The sequence below is a fragment of the Aspergillus brunneoviolaceus genome (genome assembly GCF_003184695.1).
Source record: "Aspergillus brunneoviolaceus CBS 621.78 unplaced genomic scaffold BO95scaffold_5, whole genome shotgun sequence".
Taxonomy (NCBI): domain Eukaryota; kingdom Fungi; phylum Ascomycota; class Eurotiomycetes; order Eurotiales; family Aspergillaceae; genus Aspergillus; species Aspergillus brunneoviolaceus.
This window is the reverse complement of record NW_020290735.1, coordinates 174,898-196,253: the sequence shown is the minus strand read 5'-3', so window position 1 is coordinate 196,253 and position 21,356 is coordinate 174,898. Positions and strand designations below refer to the sequence as shown.

At 52.4% G+C, this 21,356-nt stretch overlaps 5 protein-coding genes across 5 annotated transcripts; 4 read left to right on the top strand and 1 right to left on the bottom strand.

The window, feature by feature from the left end:
- Positions 1-233: 233 nt before the first annotated feature.
- Positions 234-2,960, top strand: drs1 (putative ATP-dependent RNA helicase DRS1). The gene is made up of 2 exons (XM_025591383.1): positions 234-2,147; positions 2,203-2,960. Exons 1-2 carry the CDS (start codon positions 393-395, stop codon positions 2,896-2,898), a joined length of 2,451 nt encoding a protein of 816 aa, XP_025446752.1. The 5' UTR covers positions 234-392; the 3' UTR covers positions 2,899-2,960.
- Positions 2,961-3,652: 692 nt separating this feature from the next.
- On the top strand, positions 3,653-6,340 carry BO95DRAFT_404485 (2-isopropylmalate synthase). Its single transcript, XM_025583958.1, has 4 exons — positions 3,653-3,811; positions 3,894-4,038; positions 4,137-5,714; positions 5,800-6,340. Exons 1-4 carry the CDS (start codon positions 3,804-3,806, stop codon positions 5,953-5,955), a joined length of 1,887 nt encoding a protein of 628 aa, XP_025446751.1. The 5' UTR covers positions 3,653-3,803; the 3' UTR covers positions 5,956-6,340.
- A 244-nt stretch (positions 6,341-6,584) lies between these two features.
- On the bottom strand, positions 6,585-13,297 carry BO95DRAFT_194967 (putative AMP binding domain protein). The gene is made up of 7 exons (XM_025580982.1): positions 13,270-13,297; positions 12,964-13,190; positions 12,847-12,869; positions 8,955-12,700; positions 8,688-8,897; positions 8,034-8,637; positions 6,585-7,975 (listed from the first exon to the last, which is right to left on the bottom strand). The coding sequence occupies exons 2-7, from the start codon at positions 13,021-13,023 to the stop codon at positions 7,084-7,086; spliced, it is 5,535 nt and encodes a 1,844-aa protein (XP_025446750.1). The 5' UTR covers positions 13,024-13,190; positions 13,270-13,297; the 3' UTR covers positions 6,585-7,083.
- Positions 13,298-15,791: 2,494 nt separating this feature from the next.
- On the top strand, positions 15,792-17,165 carry BO95DRAFT_438578 (40S ribosomal protein uS7). The gene is made up of 3 exons (XM_025585549.1): positions 15,792-15,970; positions 16,230-16,413; positions 16,493-17,165. The coding sequence occupies exons 1-3, from the start codon at positions 15,825-15,827 to the stop codon at positions 16,808-16,810; spliced, it is 648 nt and encodes a 215-aa protein (XP_025446749.1). The 5' UTR covers positions 15,792-15,824; the 3' UTR covers positions 16,811-17,165.
- A 243-nt stretch (positions 17,166-17,408) lies between these two features.
- Positions 17,409-20,018, top strand: BO95DRAFT_380056 (SDA1 family protein). Its single transcript, XM_025583333.1, has 4 exons — positions 17,409-17,498; positions 17,597-17,632; positions 17,705-17,992; positions 18,051-20,018. Exons 1-4 carry the CDS (start codon positions 17,452-17,454, stop codon positions 19,942-19,944), a joined length of 2,265 nt encoding a protein of 754 aa, XP_025446748.1. The 5' UTR covers positions 17,409-17,451; the 3' UTR covers positions 19,945-20,018.
- The last annotated feature ends 1,338 nt before the right edge of the window (positions 20,019-21,356 follow it).

Genomic DNA, 21,356 nt, shown 5'->3' with positions numbered 1-21,356 from the left:
ATCCAGAGCCCACCCATGCTCCGAGGTCCCGTAGAGAAGCTTAGATCACACCAGCCTCTGTAACCAACAACCAAAGATTTGTATAGGAAACAGACAGCCGAATAGACCCAATCACTAACACCCCAAGAAAGCGGAAACACTTTCTGCCGGTATTGGACGTCTCACCGCCTCGGAAGTTTCAACTTTTTTTCCATTCCCGCATTCCACTGGTTCCTGGCCGATTTGACTGGTGAGAAACAAAAAAAAGTTGGGGGCTTGAGATTTCACTCTTTTTCGATCATTACATCCTCCTACGCAGATTTCTTCACTAGTCTTACCAATTAGTCTGGAATTGGACAATCTAGAACCACAAGGAACCTTTCAACGCTTCTGAATAAGAATCCGAAGAAAAGATGGCTCCCAAACGGAAGGTGGATGACGACTTCGTCATGACGTTGTCCGACGACGAGAACGACACGCCCAATCAGCTTGACGAGGAAGGTGACAACGACGAATTCGCCTCGAAGAGGACCGACGCTGCGACGAAAAAGCGCAAGAGGGAGGAGCCGGCCGACACCAAGAACAAGAAGGTGAAGCAGCAGCAGGAGAACAAGAAGCAGGCCAACAAGTCGTCGAAGAAAGGCTCGAAGCAGGCTGCGCAATTGGAGCCGGAAGAGGAGGACAGCGAAGAGGACAGCGAAGATGAGGAGGCCGATGCCGCTGAGGATGATGGGGCCCTGAACCCCGACTTCGAATTCGATGTGGGAGGGGTTGCGAATGAGGTGACTGAGTTCGATGGGTGGGCGCAGAATGTGCCTGACGAGGAGACGGCAAGAAAGGGCGACAAGAAAGCGGTTGACATCGATGAGATCATTGAGAGGCGGCAGGCAAAGAAAGAGGCTGCGGCGAAGAAAAAGCAGAAGAGGCAGCAGGTGGCTGAGGAGGATGATAGTGGAGATGAGTCGGATGGGGGCATGTCCGTCGATTTCGGCGATGATGAGCTGATGGCGGAGGATGGCTTCGGCATGGGCGCTGATGGCGAGGATGAGAGTGGAAATGAAAATGCGGACTCAGACTCAGAAGAGGAGGCCGAGGAGGACGACGAAGAAGCTAACGAGGATGATGAGGATGAGGACGAAGATGAGGAAGCTGCTTCCGACGACGACTCCGTCGCTACTCCTGTCGCGCACCCTGACGATGTGGGCGCTGACGAGGAATCTGATGCGGAGAGCGAAGTTGACGCTGAAGAAGTAGCCAAACGCAAGGCATTCTTCGCCCCCGAGGAGAAGACTGAGACCTCTGCTGTCAACGCGAAACGATCTTTCCAGGACTTCAACCTGTCGCGACCTATCCTTCGTGGTCTGGCTGCGGTCAACTTCTCCAACCCGACCCCCATCCAGCAGAAGACCATCCCCGTTGCGCTTCTCGGAAAGGATATCGTTGGCAGTGCCGTTACTGGTTCCGGTAAGACGGCTGCCTTCGTCGTTCCCATTCTCGAACGTCTGCTCTTCCGTCCGCGCAAGGTCCCTACCAGCCGTGTCGCGATTCTGATGCCCACTCGCGAGTTGGCAGTCCAGTGTTACAATGTGGCCACCAAGCTGGCCACCTACACCGATATCACCTTTTGTCAGTTGGTTGGTGGTTTCAGCCTGCGTGAGCAGGAGAACATTCTCAAGAAGCGGCCCGACGTGATTATTGCCACCCCGGGTCGTTTCATCGATCATATGCGCAACTCGCCTAGTTTCACGGTTGATACACTCGAGATTCTGGTGCTCGATGAAGCCGACCGCATGCTCGAGGACGGTTTCGCTGACGAACTGAACGAGATCTTGACTACTATCCCTAAGTCCCGCCAAACCATGCTCTTCTCCGCTACGATGACCGACACCGTCGACAAGCTTATCCGCGTCGGTCTGAACCGTCCCGTGCGCCTGATGGTCGATTCGAAGAAGAACACGGCCTTGACGCTGACCCAGGAATTCGTGCGTCTCCGCCCTGGTCGGGAAGACAAGCGCCTGGGTTACCTGCTGTATCTGTGCAAGGAAATTTACACTGGACGAGTGATCGTCTTCTTCCGCCAAAAGAAAGAGGCCCACCGCGTCCGCATTGTTTTCAGTCTGCTTGGGTTGAAAGCTGCCGAGCTTCACGGTAGCATGAGCCAAGAACAGGTATGTCCGAATCTATCCTACGACTTATGAGCCCGAGCTAACCGCCGTTCTGCAGCGTATCAAAAGCGTGGAGAGCTTCCGTGACGGCAAGGCTGCCTTCCTCCTGGCCACCGACCTGGCGTCTCGTGGTCTGGATATCAAGGGAGTGGAAACGGTCATCAACTACGAAGCCCCGCAAAGTCACGAGATCTATCTTCACCGTGTCGGTCGTACCGCGCGTGCCGGTCGCTCGGGTCGGGCCTGCACGATTGCGGCCGAGCCAGACCGCAAGGTGGTGAAGGCCGCCGTCAAGGCCGGCAAGGCGCAAGGTGCCAAGATCGCCAGTCGAGTGATCGACCCTGCGGTTGCGGATTCATGGGCGGCGAAGGCCGAAGGATTAGCCGATGAGATTGAGGAAGTTCTGGAAGAGGAGAAAGTGGAAAAGCAGCTGGCACAAGCTGAGATGCAGGTGACCAAGGGAGAGAATCTGATCAAGCACGAGGCCGAGATCAAGTCCCGGCCCAAGCGGACGTGGTTTGAAACCGAGAAAGACAAGCGCGCAGCTCGCAAGCTGGGCGCAGAGGCATTGAACGGACCCGGTCAGTCGAAGAAGGAGAAGGTGAAGCTGAGCAACAAGGACAAGAAGAAATTGGATGACTCCAGACAGCGCTTGGAGGGCAATGCCGGCTGGAAGAAGGGCAAGAGCATGCGAGAGTCGCAAAAGAATGGGAGAGTCCCGACTGAGAAGAAGGGCAAGAAGGGAAAAAAATGAGGGTGGTGATGATGACGATGATTGAAGCCTGTTGAGTGTACTTAGTGTATATACCTTTTTCCACGATTTTTTTTTCCTTTTCCTTTTTCTCTTTCCTCTCTCCATCGCCAGCTAGATGTGGTGCCAATGATTCCATTTTCCAAACCGAGTAAATCAACGGGCAGCGTCGGCTATCCGCGGGGATGGACTCTGATGAGGAGGAAGGAGAGGGTTGACCGCCTCCGGTCATCGGCGTGCCGGTTCCCCCCCTTCCCCCCCCCAGACTTACCCGGAGCGGGAGACTCGCAGCTTTGCTTTCCCGGTCGGGGGGTTGCTAATCACTGCACTGTGATTGAAGAAGGACTTGAAGAAGGACTTGAAGAAGGACTGATGGTAGAATCGTAGACACAATGTCGTCAATGCGCAAGGTGACCGACCGAGACTCTGGAGCATTTTAGTTTTACTCGATACGTGCACTTACATCCATGATGTCTTTTGCAGACAGTGGATGTTGTTGTTAGATGATGTTCTGTCGAGGGAAGAAGGCGATTATCCTATCAGGCCTCGCCCCGCCATCCGCTGTCGGCGCCGTACAGTAAAAAAAATCAATGATGGAGCGTCATCCAAAGAAATTCCAACTTGACTCACTCCCTCGCCGCTTTCTTATAACTAAATAACTACCTCGTACTCTCGCCCTTCCTATTTCTTTCTTCCTACTCTCCCCTTCAAACCGCCACCAACCCGCTCTGTATACTTCCTCTTCACGAGGCAATTCCTTATTCCCCAAATCCTCTTTTCCTCTACTCCAGTCCAAACCCCAGCTTTGTCTCGACTCTCAACCTCAATTCCCCCCCCCCCCACCGTCTTTCCTCCCTCTTCCCCGCTGCGGATCCCCCTTCCCCCCTCCGCTCGCTCTCTCGCCCATCATGCCCATGTAAGCTCCCATTGCCGTTTCTCCTTCATATTTGGTGCTCTGTCAGACGTCAGAATATGTAATTGATTAATTTCCGTTACAGGCTCAAAGATCCCTCGAAGAAATACAAGCGGTTTCAGCCGATCCACCTTCCTGACCGCCAATGGCCCAACAAGGTCATCAATAACCCTCCCCGCTGGCTGGCCACGGATTTGAGAGATGGTAATCAGAGCTTGCCCGACCCCATGGTATGACTTTCCCCTCCCTTTGCTTTTAGTACACTGGTTCCTCTTTGGGGTACAATTGATTGCCACCCGAGCAGACTAACATGTGTCCTCCGTGACAGGATGGGGAACAAAAACTCCGCTTCTTCAAGATGCTCCGCGACATCGGTTACAAGGAAATCGAAGTCTCATTCCCCTCTGCCTCCCAAACTGACTTCGACTTTACCCGTCGCCTGGTCGAAACTCCTGGCCTGGTTCCCGATGATGTATGGCTCCAAGTCCTGTCCCCGTGTCGCGAGGACCTGATCCGGCGCACGGTAGACTCCCTCAAGGGAGCCAAGAAGGCGATCCTGCACATCTACCTGGCTACAAGTCCGTGTTTCCGGCGTATCGTCTTCAATATGGACAAGGAGAAGAGCTTGGAGATGGCCGTCCGCTGCACCAAGTATGCGCGGTCGATCACCAAGGATGACCCTGAGATGGCTGGTACAGAATGGCACTTCGAGTTCTCGCCGGAGACTTTCTCAGATACCGAGCCCGAGTTCGCCGCACAGGTATGCGAGGCCGTCAAGGCCGCCTGGGAGCCCACGGAGAAGGACCCCATCATTTTCAACCTGCCCGCCACGGTTGAGATGTCGACCCCCAACGTCTTCGCCGACCAGGTCGAGTTCTTCTGCCGCAACGTCTCTGAGCGCGAGAAGTACGTTGTCTCCGTTCACCCCCACAACGACCGCGGTTGCGCCGTCGCCGCTGCCGAGTTGGCCCAGATGGCTGGCGCACAGCGTGTCGAGGGTACCCTGTTCGGCAACGGTGAGCGCACTGGAAACGTTGACCTGGTCACCCTGGCCCTCAACCTCTATACGCAAGGTGTCTCGCCCAAGGTCGACTTCTCCGACATCAACTCGGTCATTAAGGTCGTCGAGGAGAGCAACAAGATTCCCGTGAACGAGAGATGGCCCTACGGCGGGCAGCTGGTGGTGTGCGCTTTCAGCGGCAGTCACCAAGACGCGATCAAGAAGGGATTCAAGCTTCGCGAGGAGGCGGGCGCCAGCGACGACACCAAATGGGAGATCCCCTACTTGCCCCTGGACCCGCAGGACATCGGCCGGACCTACGAGGCTGTTATCCGTGTCAACTCGCAGAGCGGCAAAGGTGGTGCCGCTTGGGTCATCCTGCGCAGCCTGGAGCTGGATCTCCCGCGCGCTCTGCAGGTGGAGTTCAGCAAGATCGTGCAGCGCAAGACCGAAGATGTCAGCCGCGAGCTGCTGCCCAGCGAAGTGGTGGCCCTGTTCGAGGAAGCCTACCACCTCAAGTCCAACCCGCGCTTCACGCTGATCGACTACAACATCACGACGGACCGGTCGACCTCCCCCGCACCTCCAGAGCCCGGCAAAGCTCTCAACACCAAGAACCTCAAGCGTCGCTTCACGGGTATCATCGAGATCGACAACGTTCAGCACGGCATCACCGGTGTTGGCCCCGGTGCCATCTCCTCGCTGGCCAACGCGCTGGCCACCCTGGGCATCGACCTCGATGTTGTCGACTACAAGGAACATGCCATTGGTCTGGGTCGCGACGTAAAGGCTGCCACCTACATCCAGTGTACTGCCGCCGGCAGCAAGGAAACCGTCTGGGGTGTTGGCATTCACCAGGATGTTGTCCAAGCCAGTTTGATTGCTCTCCTCAGCGCCGCCAGCTCTGTAAGTCCTTCCGTCTACCCTGTCACTCCCCTGCCTCTTCTCCAACCGAAAACTTAAGTTACTAATCATGAATCGCAAAAATCAGTTTCTCACCAGCCGCGCCGGCTCTCCCGCCCCATTCCGCCCTATCCGTTCCAACACTCTCACAGACGAGGACCTCGAAGCCCTCGAAACCCTCGCCGGCAGCTCCAAGCCCAAAGTCGATTTGGCCAGCCTCACCAAGCAAGCCGAGAGCCAGTGATTGGCTGTCTATCGTCAACAAAGAACAAGTCTTTCTTGTCTACTTTTCAACATAACAAAACGTCTTTCGGTTTTGGGAGCATTTCTCTTGTTTCGTAATGTCTAGGGGCGGGTCCTGGGAGGAATATATCCTCTTCTCTTTTTTCCTTTTTTCCCCCTTCTTTTTTCTATATTACACGAATGTGAATGAAAGGTTTTGAGAAACTTTGTAATGTTCTCCGTGAGGAGTTCAGAGAAGGGGGGAGGAGAAAGAGACAGAGAGAAAGCATGTGCGTGTGTTGTCACTAAAAGTGCTGGGTGGGTAATTTCGGGGCTAGTATTGTGAAGCAGATTCGTGCGATACTATCTTGCCAATATACGTTTCGAACCTTTCTATAGTACGATGCAAACATCTCAAGTGTACACACGCTGTCTGGTTGGATACCTGGCGGCTTCGAACTAAGTTGAAGATCTATTGGCCTAGTACAACCCGTGAAAGACCAATCCAATTAATCACTGTCCAAAGTTTGGGGACAGGAAGAGCAGATCGAATTAGAGAGGCTTGGATGGTGTGAATGTCTACGGATCTCCGATCTTCTATGGGCTACAGTCAAGGCTCTGCTCAGCAACAGGAGGTAAGATGCTCATGGTCAACAGGATAATGAAGGATTCTTTCGAAGCTAATATAGGAGAATGTGGCTGCCTATCAATGCTATAACATCCGAGCACGTCTTTCTATATCAGGAAGGTAGTGTCATAGGCCGGGGCGGGGCCCAACAAGAAAAGAAGAAGAGGGGTATGCTATGTACAGAACAATGCATGTCGTTCGTCATGGGGCAGGAGTTGCGGGGGAAGCAAGGGGGCGAGCACATATACTTGTCAGACTGGAAGCAATAAAGCAATATAGGGGTTTTATGATAAAAGGATAAAGCCAATCAGAGTAGGAAGAAGAAGGGAAAGAAAGAGAGGGATGAGGCTTCATGATGATGGGCAGGCTATGCAAAATGGAAAACGGGAAAACGTGAGGTACCATGAAGGTGCTGCAAGTCGGTCAACAAGACACACACAAAGCCGGTTCGGCAAAATAGGCCTCGCAGCCTCGTACAAACAGACTGTTATGTACAGTACAGTAAATGCCGATCGCACTTGACTAACGTTGCTGATAGGGTGTCCCTTCGTGACTCGGAGCGTCGTCAAATCCCAGGGTGGATTGATAAATTAATGCTTCTTGTGGCCAGTCCCCGGAGCTGCGATCTAATGTGTCGGAAACGGGCTTTCGGTTGTATGAGTCGGACCGCGCAGGGAAGTTCCCACTTGCTTGCTGCGGCTGTGGTCCTGGCCCACCTCGATAGGGAAGAGTCTCGCCCATCATAGGAGCTCCTGGACCCGCCTGGGTAGACGAGCCGGCACCTGTCGTGTGGGTGAAATCTCCGAATTCGAAGCCGAAGTCGGGATGACCAATGGCCGAGGGAAGCTCGGCTCCTGTTACGGCAGTAACTCCATTCGTTGAAGCGGTTGTCGGTCGCGAGGGTTCAGTAATCTGTGGAACAGAGGCTATACCTTCAGACGCAGTGCCGGTAGGGCTGCCAATGCCAGGTTCCTGCATGCCAGAATACGAGTGTATGGATGCTTCAGAATGCTCGACAAGAACCGGAGCGGGCGACCGGGGTAAGGGCTCGGTATCCGGTACAACAGTAGATCTGCGAGTGCTGTTGCCCATAGTGCTGCCAGGTTTCGAGCTTCGACTCATCCGGTGCTGGGGTGCCGCGAAGGGGTTCTCAGAGCCTTCCATGTCACGAATGCTGAATTGGGCGATCGTTCGCAATTTTCGGGTAACCCACGAAGCCAGCACCTTACCGCGTTGCTTCTCTCCAAGACGAGATCTAGGGAAGTCTCCGTGGGAAACGAAGGCAACAATATCTGCAACGACTTGGTGCTCGTTGAGAATGGCATCAACAATAACAGGAACAAGTGATGCCAAATAAGCCTTTCTTGTTACCTCGACTACGACCACAATGAGGCCCCCCGCTTGGAAAACGGCACTGATGGTGTTAATTAGCACGCGCACATGCAGCAGGAAGTTTTTCGTTGATCACCTACCACCCTCCGGTCACAATATTGCGGTGACATCTCTCCACCGACGACTCGATATCCATCGGGAAGTGGTTCAATCCGTTAACCTCAAAAGTCTCGCCGATTCCACCAAGGACGAAGAGAACTTGCATCTCCACCGGTTGGCCATTAGGACCAATTGGCCTTGTAACTGTGTGGAGGAAGCCCAGGTCTCCCGTCCGAACGTACGCCACGTTGGGGTCTCCATCCACTACCCGTCCGTTGAAGCGCTCCATATCAAAGTCCTGCCTAGAACCATAGAAGGCTTTGGCACAGGCATCGGATTGAATCCAAATCTCACCGTACTCTCCCACATGCGACAAGGTACATGTCTCCGGGTTCACAATCGCTATTTGTGTATTGACTGGCACCATACCCGAGTCTTGCAAAACAAGAGCGGTGGGATCAGTATCCGGGTCGACCGGATAGACAAGTCCCCTACGCAGAGAGCGCAGATCGAGCCATAATTCCACAGGCTCGATGCACATATATGACCTTGTAACTACCATAGGGTTCAAGACGTGGGAGTAGACGATGTTGATCGCGGTGCGGTCGAGACTGGTAGAAGCGAAATGGAGACGCACTTTTTGGTCTATAGTACTATTAGCAAGGTTCCTTCACAAATAGCACAGAGAGGCGCACAAATATCGACTCGCGGTCGTCCTTCTGCAGATATCATCAGGTTTTTCAGCTCTTGCAGCTGGAAACCCTTACCAGCCATGGCGCTCATTGCATAATCTAACATCTGGGCTGTGGCATATGTGTCCTTGATTTTGTACCGGGAGAGGGTGACGAAAAGAGTCATGGGATTCTGGGCGAAATCGACTGGTGAAACTAGATACGTAGGCGCACCTGCAGAGGCCAATCAACACACGTAATTGCTCGTCAGGGTCTATGAGCTTGACTTACCGACATAAATACCCATGAGACAGGTATGGAGGAATCCGAGTCCTAGAGTGCTTCGTACGCTTCCCAAGACCGGCCTCATGCTAGTCATTTGACATGTCTCCTTCTGGACTTTACACATGCCCATAATAGTGTCATGACCGATCTGGACCGAAATTCTCCTTTGGTCAGGAGTCCAATAAGTCCAAACCATGGCTGCCTGACTGCTTTGTTTCCAGGTCTCTTTCGCGGTAAACCCAAGATCTCTACATCCATGAGACTGTTTAGGAGGCTTCGTGGTGTTGTAAATGGCCGGGACCCCAATTCGTAGGACTTGCGCAGATTGCTTGATATGCTGAGATACCAGCTTCTGCCTTAGGACATGGTCAACATCACTGTTGACAATGATCGCCTTGACTCGGAAGTCATTGATAACATGGAGGAATGCAGGAGCATCTTCAGAAAGACGATTCTGATCAATGGGAGCAAGAGGAACTGCCACCGCGCCCAAGCAGAGACAGGCATGGACTGCATAGACATATTCTTCCGAATGGGTGTACATCAAGATCAGATGATCGCCAGGTCGAACCTTGACCTTGTTCTTCAAGTACATGGCTACAGCAGCAACCTTCAGATCGAATTTCTTCCAGGTGATGCCTTTACCTTCCTTTCCACGACCATCAATGGAACAATAAGCGAGTTCCTCGGCTTGACGAGAAACACGCCATTGAAGAAGATCCACGATGCTAGAAAAGTTGTTCAGTGGTGTAGACGTACGATCATCCATGACGACGTCACGATAGTCAACTCCTGAGTATTGCTTTTCCTGCATTGCAAGCATCTCTTGCCTTGACATAAGTGCAAGTGGAGACCAGATGCCGCCGACGGGATCGACTCCGATCGGCAGATTCAGGACTGACCGCTCAACGCCAAACTTGACATGAACACAAGGTAACGATCCATTGTCGAATTCTTTGCGGCAGAGCATGTTTCCAATTTCGCGTCTTCCATTCTTGGTCACACGAGGGAGCGTATTGGGGGCTGTCAATAGAACACAGTAGACGCGCAGATGGTGCTCCTGGTAAAGAATTTCCATACATCTCTCAGCCAGAGACTCTAATAGAACTGAATCCAGCTGCCGTGGAGGACCACCTGAAGTTGTTGGGGCTGTCGAAGCTGCGTATGACTCCAATACGACTATCGGAAGATGTTCCTCATTGACGAAAACATCGAATGCTGTGCAGTCATGGATCTTCGGGATGTTCTTCAGAATGCTGACAATCAAATGCTGGACAAAGAAGTACCGGTGCTCAACGATCTCCTGTCCATGTTCTACCCATTCCACCTTCTGTCGAAGCCGATCTTCGTAAAGGCCCAGGACGAAAACCTTCCCCTCAATTATACAGCCAAGGAGACCTGTTCGAAGGAACTCCGGCTCAACCAAAACAGGTGTGGGGTTACCTTCCTCAAATTTGTATGGCCGTGCATGGAAGATAGCTTCCGTATGCTTCGGCAATGCCCAAAAGCCTCCTGAAAGAGAAGGCGAGTCGACCCAGATCTCGCCAACCACGTTGGGGGTGCACAGCAAATTGGTCTCGGGATCAACCACCGACACTGTAGCATCGGGGATAGGATAGCCGAACGAGCCAACTCTTACAGCGTGAGGCATAGTAGGCGCAAACTTCTTCGCCTCTTCGCCCATGGCTAGAACCACGATCTCGTTGCTCTTCAGAGCCTCCTTGTCCAATAGGACCTCGAGCATTTCAGTCTTTCCTTGTTCTTGCGAGGCAGGAGCGGGAGCAGAAGAGCCACCACCCAAAAGACTGCTACCAAACCCGCTGTTGGTCTCGGTCTTTTCCGATTTCTTCTCTTCCTTCCTGAACCCCTCGCGCTGGCTGGGGTCCATCTCATGCGTCAGAGGGCAGCCCATGCGTTCTTCACCACCCAGCCAATCCCGCACACTAATGACCATGCCACCGTGTTCAGGAAGACAAAGCATTGGAGCGACAATTTCTCGAGCCCTGGGATTGCGCATGGGCCTAAGCCATCGGTCTGCTAGAATTTCATGAAATTCAGGATCGACCGTGAGCGAATCAATCAGACAGAGCTTCACCGATCCAAAATTGGGTTCAGAATTCTTCTTGTAATGTCGCGTGGCCATTGGATCTTGCTGGTAGTTGTATGCTGCGATTTTCAAGCCGGGGTAGTCAGCGGCCATGAGAGTTGCCCTGTATTTAGTGATTAAGTGAGCATAAAGGCCAGGTGTCTCTACGGCCCGATCTTCAAGCCAGACAGTGGTGTGGCCCCCGTACACAGTAAGGAGGACGCCTAAAATCATTCCAATGCCTTGTCTGGGATCCAAGTAGCTGATAAGAGTCTCTCCACGTTGTTTCGTTGCGCTCGAAGATGCAGGCACCGTCGAAACTATTGCGCCGAGACAAGCCATCTGATGCATAATCGTTCGATGGCTCATGACAACACCACGCAGGTCTCCGGTAGGGGCCCTTGAAAATTCAATGTAAGCCAGATCGGGAACCACGAGCGGTGGGGTATCGTCTTTCTTCTTTGGGTGGTAGCTGCCAAACTCGTTCGTCTTCCACCATTCTACCCCTCTAGGCCAATTCAACTTTTGGGTTGTGATGTCTCTCTGGAAGCTCTTGAGGTTATTCTCCGTAGTTAGAGCGAGATGTGCTTGCGTGGAAGTCAAGATCAGGTTGAGGCTTTGATAGTCCTCGAGACTGTTTATCGGGACAGCGACAACTCCGGCGATGAAACATCCCATCAAAGCCACAGCAAACTCAATGATCTCGGAGTCGCGGTAGATCAAAGCCACGCGATCACCGCGATAGAGATTGCTCTTGTCCCGAATAACCTGCGCCACCTTCTCCGCGCGACTAGCAAGTTTGTCCCAAGTGATCGAGGCGATCTCCTTTCCTTTCTGGTCTAGGACCCAATAAGCAGGCTGCTTCGCATGCACTCGAGCACGATGCCGGAGAACCGCCGGGATGTTTTCGAAATTAGACATGGGGGTGTTCTTGTCGTGGGGGTCATGAACCGCAAATGGGATGTCCCGAGGTTCCAACGGTAGTAGGTGATCAAGTGCCGGTCCGTGAGGAAGTTCAGAAGCAGGAATCAATGGCGGTGCCATATTTGCCGTAGGGGAAAATGTGTCTGATTGGGAATAGCGATGAAAGCCACCACCGTAACTGTCTCTATAATCGTCCTGTTGCTGGCCAGCAAAATCGGAGAAGTACCCCTGCTGAGAGTCGAGCATGGTCGACTGTCGCGTACCAGTGCCAGATGGCATATCGTAGGCCCCGACAGGCTCATCGTAATGATCGTGCGGAGGGCCCGGATTGAATGCATAGTTCTGACTTAAAAGGGTTGCCGTCCTCGAATTCTCTTGTAGCGGCGGCGCAGGCTGTGCCTTCGGAAGGAAAAGAGAATCATAAGAAGCGGCTGACGGGGCTCTGTCTCCAGCTAATAACATGCTGTCTCGTTCGTATGAACCCTGCGTCTCGCCACTTATCCTCCGATCATGTCCGAAGCCCCCATTCTGAAAACTGTCGCGGCCGTTCGAGAAGGAATCCGACGGCCCACCATGGCTTGTGGAATCGGCCGTAGGGGGTCTAACGTTGAGGATAGCCGGAGGCGGGTGAGTTGAACTGGTGATTGATGAGGGAGCATTTCCGGATGTAGGGGTATTTAGGTCGAGTGCCATATTAGGCCCGAAAAACTGCGAGAGGAGTAATGTGCGCCGTTTCTGATATCTGCGACAAAATTAGTTCATGATCAAGTTGATGGTCTGCCACAAAACGTGTGTCCTGGGATTCTGAATAGATGCTGATGATGTTTGTCCTGAGGGGGGCATTATCCGCGTACACTGCCCGATTTTCGGCACCAACAGGATGCTTACCCTTTCTCGGTGATATCACCTTCCTAATAGTGCAGAGCAAGAGCAAGTCAGCCAAAGAATTGCCAATACGATAACCAGGTCCTAGATGGGCAGAAAGCGATGGTGACCGTCTCGTACCTCCAATTCCTTGTCAAGGTCGCGCAGAGCGGACTGCAGCTCAGGATTGTCGTCCGCCATGATCACAGAAGCGCTGAAGGGGGACAAAACGAGGGGCTGTCATTCGAGGGCGCGTACGACTGGGCGTGAACGAAGAAAGATGCTCTCATCGCAGGATGTTTGAGTTGGCAATACAGGCACTGGAAACAGATGGGGAGAAAAGAAGAAGTCCCCAATAAATGCGGCCTCTTGCGACCGAGGAGAAGCAGTTAGAATGGGGGAATGTGGAGGAGGGGAAGGGGGGGGGGGATGGGGGGATTCTCTCACGTTCCTCGGAGTGTCTCTCGCTTTCTCCGCGCCCGAAGAGCCACAAAGAGCCACAACGTCACCTGCCGAGTGGGCTTTAATTAGGTGGGAGTAGGGCCTGTGAGGCGGGCCGCAGACGCACAATTGGCACTGTTGGCACAATTGGCACCGCCACACCGCGGGATGATGGACGATGAGGATCTGGGGATGATGTTAAATTAAGGTACTGTACAGTACAAAAATACAGCCAACTACGTCCTATATAAGAGACTGGCGGCTCGTTTCATTCTAGTGGTAAATGCGCTTAACGCTCGTCTTCAGTCACCACGACGACCATAGATGACCCCTGAAAGAACATATTATCTTGTGTTTCCAGTGACAGGTACGCGTTCTTGTAACAGCCAATCCTCATGTCCGTCCCTCGGTGGTGTGGGAGGGATTTCTGCATGATTTGACTCTCACCGGCTTTTCCGCTACCCGGTGCGGGATGTTCCCCTTTCTGACTTGTTCACATAGTCTATCCAAGGTTGGGGGGTTGACCTTCCCTTGCCAGACTGTAGACCTTGTACCAACACTAAAATTACTCTGATAAACTGGAAACGAGATTTCACAGCAACCTATGGTACTCTCTTTCGCTTAAATCTATACATTTTCTATCTTTGAACATCTTTCTACTCTAGCTCAGGTGGAGTCAATGCATGCACCTTGGCGCCGAGATCTACCTAGGGAGAACAATCGACTGGTGAGAATAATAACCACCCCCTGGTGGTATTGAATCAATCCGATGCCGATTGTGCTGTGTCAACCTGTCACAAGAGTTTCCTCTAGGAAATTGCGGGAAGACCAACCCTGCTCATTTCTACTAACCTTGAACCTACCATCCAGCTTAAGACTGGAAGCGGTTCAGAACACAAATTCATGCCTTGAATGAATTTGCTACGAAATGTTTTCTGAATCCAGGGCTGATTACGAGGCACTCGTTTTCAATGACGCGCTCTGGGATCGTCTTCATCACCTTCTTGCGCAATGCTATTATTGAAGTCTAGTCCAGCCTAGTCTGAGCAAGTCAGTCAGCATGGAATGGAGTCCAGCTGGTGTTAGTATAACAGTGACTCTCGGATGAAAAGGCGCTCTGACGACTGAAGTCCTCCACGCAGCGTTCGGAGCTCGTAGGACTATTGGTCACCTGTTATTTACACCTCGGTGGCTTCGAATCAGAGATCGCCCGCTTATGAAATCGCTTCACGTTAACCAGGGTTTGAATGGGGTACATCAAGACACCGCTCATGGGGGCGTAATGATGAGTCTCCCCTCAATATGAATGATGAAGTCGAGATCCGGCCCATTGAGTTTGGTGGGCCAATCACCAGGGAACATTACTTGTAGAACGGAACTAGAGTCCGACCATGCCCTTATGACAAACTAATCCCCAGGTGTCTACATGGTTCGCCTATCTGCTACGATCACTGCGATACGTGCGATGAAAGTCTACTCCGATCAGATGAGCAGAAGGCCCTACCCTGTTCACCAGGGGCATAGAGATAGGCATGATCGTCCTGCTGCTCCAAGTGAGAGGAGGCTATCGGTTCGAGGGCATGAATTCCATGCTCGTAATGCGACCGAGCACAGACCTACTGCTATCGAGCGAGTGCTGGAGTCCTTCAATACCAACATAGAAGAATTTCACCTTTTGCGAGATCGCTTGGAGGGTTGTGCTCAAAGACTCGCTCTCTCCGGCTCTGACCATACGTGGATGCAGTCATTGTGACTCTAATAGCGGAATGGATAATCGTGGTCGTTCATCGCAATTCTCATCCAATCATTCGAGATCTGTCCAGTCAACCCGGCAGGAGATCTGTTAACTGGCGCCGCGTGGATGTAGCTTCTCCAATCTGGAGGACATGGTTTTGAGCCATCGAAGGTAAAATGAACTTCGCAGACAAGTGTTGCATCCTAGGTTTAAGGACAATCGATTCGTTGAGGATGCCGTGCTATAATTGAGATCCTAAAATCAAGACCAGATACCCCACAAGCGGTCTTTGGTCTGTCTCAAATCGATCCCCTAAAGCAACGAGCGCATGCTGCTGCTGGGTTGACCGATGGTGAAGGACTCTGTCCCAAACGATTGGCCCAAGACTGATATTTCGAGCGTGTACATAGTACAACTCGGTGATCAGGCTTGAGCGGCTGTGGAAGTGATAGGCTACTATCGATGGCCTTTCCTCCAGCAAAATACAGTCTAGATCATCCAGGATAGTTCGTAACATGTCGGTGGGTTGAAAGCGGAGTCAGATGTGGTTATCTACCGGGTCATCATGGGCTAATCCTGATCGGGGTTGGTGCACCGGAGCAGACCCGTTAGTGCTCAGTCACATGACACCGCCGGCACCATTGGTGGTCGGCCCTGCCCTAAGCCCACCCACCGCTAAGCGAGTCGCACCTCGAATTTCCGTGGGCTCAGCGACACATTTCAGCCGACCGACTGTATTCGTCGACGTTGCAGGATCACCCAACGACACCGTCCGCCACCCCTTCACGTATCCCTCCCTCGACAACAGGTGCATACGTCGTCCAACATGTCTGAACACGGCGAAGTCGAGGTCGAAAACCCTGCTGCGGCCTTCCAGGTCCTGCCCAAGGATGCTCTTGCCGAGCAGGGCAGCGTGAAGCTGTTCAACAAGTGGAGCTACGAGGATGTTGAGATCCGGGACATCTCCTTGACGTAGGTGCTTCCCATTTCATCGCGATTGTTATTACCACGAAGAGAAGGAACGAATTGGCGCCATGGAGGAAAACAAGTTTGCACCAGCCTGTTTGTCGGGTTGGAGGCAACCGTCGATTCGAATCCAAGCAAAACACGACGCGGAAGGATTTGCGCAAATGGGGCAAAAGAGAAAGAATCTTGATTCAGAATGGATTGGATAAGGGAGGACGGCAAAGGCTCGGAATGAAATGTGCTGACTCGAATTTCACGCAACCAGCGACTACATCCAGATCCGCTCCCCTGTCTACCTTCCTCACTCCGCTGGTCGCTATGCCGCCAAGCGTTTCCGCAAGGCTCAGTGCCCCATCATCGAGCGCCTGACCAACTCCCTCATGATGAACGGCCGCAACAACGGAAAGAAGCTCATGGCTGTCCGCATCGTTGCTCACGCTTTCGAGATCGTATGTTCTACCGAAACACTACTCCACCGACAGAAAACCGAAATCAGCCTTGGAAGAAGGCGCTAACAGTTCGCATTAGATCCACATCATGACCGACCAGAACCCTCTCCAGGTTGCCGTTGATGCCATTGTCAACTGTGGTCCCCGTGAAGACAGCACCCGTATTGGTTCCGCTGGTACCGTCCGTCGCCAGGCCGTCGATGTTTCTCCCCTCCGCCGTGTCAACCAGTCCATCGCTCTCCTGACCATCGGTGCTCGTGAGGCCTCTTTCCGCAACATCAAGAGCATTGCCGAGTGCTTGGCTGAGGAGCTCATCAACGCCGCCAAGGGTAGCTCCAACTCCTACGCCATCAAGAAGAAGGACGAGCTCGAGCGTGTTGCCAAGAGCAACCGGTAAAGTGGGAACTTTGGGCGTATTCTCCGTTTGGTTCTGGTTTTGCGTGTACTGGAGTGGACGGGGGGTTCAATAGGATTCAGTCGATTTGCATGCATCTGCGCGACTGTACATACCTGAAAACAGTCACGGGAGGGAGCGAGATCCTCAAAAATGAGAGAATTGGACGGCTTTCCTTCCACAGTAGTTGAGATGCGATCATGAAGACCTCTGGCTTGTTCGGAGTCAGAACCTACCATTTTTTAACTCTAAACGAAAAGATTTTTTTACCTGTTCTCATGTTCTTTCGGCCATTGTTGTATTTGAACACACTTGATGAACCCCTCAACGACTCTATCATGTGTAGCCTAGATCTGTCTCTACTTATGAAATTTAGTCGTGCGGCAAGCGCAGCAGCGCTTGATAGACAAGTAGACAAAATCTGATGTCGCAGGGACCACTGCAGTTCAGTTGTTCCCGCCGCCGTCGCCGCCTTTGGCTGATCGCTTATCGATAGGCCAGAACCCCGTAGCAGGAGAAAAAAAATGTTCTGGGTCTAAATCATTATCAGCCACGGGCAGAGCCAACCACCTTCTTCCATCTCCCTCCTCAACCCCATCAACCCATATCACTCCTCTGAATTCTCACCATATCCAGTCGCAAATATGGTGAAGAGGAAGTTAGGGGCCTTGGAAAAGGTCGAGGCTGATCTGTAAGTGCTCCTCACTGTCGGACAGAGAAAATTCTACCCGCCGACTCGGAGAGAGAACTTCATCACGATCTCTGACACATCGTTACCTTTTTTTCCAGGCCTAATCTTCAGCACAAGATTAGAAGAGACCCCAAGTAAGTCATTTTTTTCCCGCGCTACAATCCCCACGACTGCTGGAAGTAAGCTAACCAGGGTGCCTCTGTCAGGTCCTACATCGAAGATTTTCGCGCTCAGCACTACCAATATGAGAGTCACCGCGAGATTTTCATGGCGGCACCTTCGTCGGCCACTGACACGGGTATCATCTCGCTCCGTGAACTGATCGATTTTATCGCCCACGTGGCCGACTGCTACCCTGAAATTACAAAGGACTTTCCTCAGCAACTGATGGATATCCTGTCGCAGCATCACTTGATCTTGCAGGCGGAGTTGCGGGAGAAGATCGTTGGAAGCTTGGTACTTCTGAGAAAGAAGGAACTCTTGGATTCCGCGACGTAAGTCCTTCTCAAATGTTGGCCAATCAAGCGCTACCGCTAATCCGTGCGACTCTAGACTCCTTCAGACACTGTTCCCTATTCTCATCTCAACGCCCAGCAAGACACTGCGCGCATTACTGTTTCAAAAGATTCTGATGGACCTGCGATCTTCCAATGCGAAGTCTACGAATCACAAACTCAACCGTACCATGCAGACCGTCCTTTACAACCTAGTCACTTCCGACCGCACCTCCTCCAAGGGTCTGTGGGCTATCAAGCTTACGCGCGAATTGTGGAAGCGCCAGATTTGGACTGATGCCAAGGCTGTCGAGGTCATGAAGGAGGCTAGTCTTGCTACCAACGAGAAGGTCATCGTGGGCGGAATCCGCTTCTTTCTGGGCGGTGATAAGGAACGTGAAGAGATGGAGGATGAGAGCAGCGATGAAGAGGCCATCGACATGGGCAGAGTAAAGCATATCATCGGCATCAACAAGAAGACCAAAAAGAAGGCTCGCGCTGTCGAGAAAGCCAGAGCAACCGTCAAGCGCCGTGAGCGCAAGAAGAACCAACCCCACCCGCTGAACTTCTCCGCGCTTCACCTGTTGCACGATCCCCAGGGGTACGCAGAAAGCCTGTTCTCCAAGCACCTACAGAGTACCAAGTCCAAATTGAACCTGGATCAAAAGCTATTGGTTCTTCAGCTTGTGACTCGCCTGGTCGGTTTGCACAAGCTTCACATCATGCACCTGTACTCCTATTTCCAAAAATACCTCACGCCCCGCCAGCCTTCCGTCACTTCGTTCTTGGCTTCCCTTGCGCAGGCCTCCCACGATCTGGTTCCTCCCGATGACCTTGAGCCCTTGGTTCAGAAGATCGCCAACGAGTTCGTTTCCGAAGCGTCGGCAGCAGAGGTCGCATCCGCAGGTCTCAATGCTATCAGAGAGATTTGCGCGCGCCAACCCCTTGCGATGAACGAGACTCTGTTGCAAGATCTTGTCATGTACAGAAAGAGTAAGGACAAGGGAGTGGTCATGGCCGCTCGTGGTCTGCTCAGTCTGTTCCGTGAACTCAACCCTGAATGGCTCAAGAGAAGAGACCGTGGAAAGGAAGCCTCTATGGGCCTGCGGTCGGGAGAGAAGAAGGAGAAACGCTTCGCCGAGCAAGCGGCCGGCGGTATCGAGGGCATCGAGCTGCTTGAGCAATGGAAGGAAGAGGAACGTCGCAAGAAGAGGGCCGAGAAGGGCCTGCCCTCCGATGCGGAAGATGACGAAGAGGAAGAAGAAGAGGATAATTGGGATGCCTGGAATGTCGAGGAGGACGAGGACAGCGATGACTCTGATGGCTGGATTCAGGTGCAGAGTGATGCTGAAATTGAGCTAAGTGACTCGGATGACGACGACGAAGACTCGAAACGTCCGAAGAAGAAGGCCAAGTCGGATGAAGAGACTGCTGCGGAGTCTGCTGCGGAGGCGACCACCGAAGAGTCCCAGGCACAGAAGGAATTAGACCAGAAGCTCAGCCTGGCAGCTACTCGCATTCTTACGCCCGCCGATCTGGCGAAGCTGCAGGAGCTACGCACCGAAGCAGCTGTCAACGCCCTTGCGGGCGTGAAGGGGCGTCAATCTGCCAGCAACCGCCACCACGACGACCCCCTGACGGCTGAAGAGATCGAGGGTCTGGCAGCTCTGTCCGCCGGCAAAGCCACGCGCGAGGAACGCATTGCTCATGCCAAGGAGGGCAAGACCGATCGGGCTGAGCACAAGAGTGTGACCGCCAAGCGCAAGGAGAAGAAGGATGCACAGGGCAAGAGTACTACCAACAAAGAGAAGGCTCGTAAGAAGAACTTCCTCATGACCTTGGGCAAGGCGAAGAGCAAGAACAAGCGCAGTCTGGTGCAAACGCGAGCGGTGTTGAAGGCGCACCAGGAGCGGGCCAAGCGTGGTGGTCGCAGGGGAAACACTGGCAATTGAGGTATATCTTGATGATACCCTTGTTTTATTTCTGAATTGTAGATCGTCGAGAAGCTTGCAAATCATATACTACTCTGCTTATCCGAATGGTGCCGTTCATTATACATAGGATACGTGACACCCTGTAGTATTTATGTGAAGAGATTGACTGCCAGAACAGTAGAGCGCTCCGAACGGAAAAAGAACATCCAGATACTGCAGTACGCTTCTAGGGAGAGTGGCCTCTCTCGCACCTTGCTTGATGACTGGATCATCTAAATCTTGTACAAGGGCAATCAGATGAACCACATCTTGCACTGGCCATTGCCGTCTCTCCTGTGCCCTATGTATGGAGTAAGTAGGGTGTACCTAAGTGACTGCCATACCCTTGGTGGTCTAATCCTCAACGCTATGTAGACCCTGAGCTAGGGTTGGAAGCTGCAGAACTGAGCAGGTAAGAACCGTGGGGCTGTCAGCCTTGAAAGAGCTTTCCCCAAGTGAGAAAACTCTCTCGGGTCGTGTCGAAGCAACGTCGCCTACCTACCTTACTGGCAAGATAAATTACAGATGATGCCCGAATCAGCCTGAGCCGTCCGGACCTTCGCACACCAGCTGGTAGCTGGCCGTTTCGGCATCATTCCATAGATGAAAGTATGTCAAACGGAACCCCTGAAGAAAATAGACGGCGAATTCATTCTCGTATTCTTGTCAAGACCTGAGTAGACCCATGACTTCTTGACATTCGAGGCCTAGAAAGGTGATGTTACAAGTAGATGCACCATAGGCTTTTCAAGATCCTCCTATCATTTCACGACAGCTTTCTTCAAGGATGCCTAATACGCACATAGTAGCATCATATAAGATTTTTTAGACCCGTCCACACGGACAGTGCGATAAGCACGCTGGAGCTTTCGTTCCGGTTTGAATACTGTTTCATAGCGTAACAGACTGGCCGTAGCTAAGCAAGAGCAGGCGACGCCGATACCATTCTAGCTCCATAGCAACTTCCTGAGACATATTGATCGTAGATGAGCAAGAGCAGGCGGTGTCGATGCCGTTGTTGTTCAATAGTGACTTCCTTAAATATCATGAATTAGACAACGTCGTTGCTATTTATGTTGACTCTTTCCAGTGACTCCCTCAATTCTGTACTTATCTCCATCATCTTCTCTCATCGCCTTGCGTTTTCAAGCAGTCGAATGGGACATTGCAGCGATCAGAGCAGGCATTTGTCTTGTTTCGATTGAAGATCCATGTCAGCTCACAGTCTAGGGATGATGCTCCTTCAGCTGGCGTGTCCTAGGGTCAAAATGCCTCTCAGGCAGCATCGCATGCAGTTCATCATCGAGGTAAGTGATTTCCTTGTTACGACCTGAGGCTCCGGGCCAGTGAAGAAAACGATACTTGCGAATGATGCTCAGCTTCGGCTGATA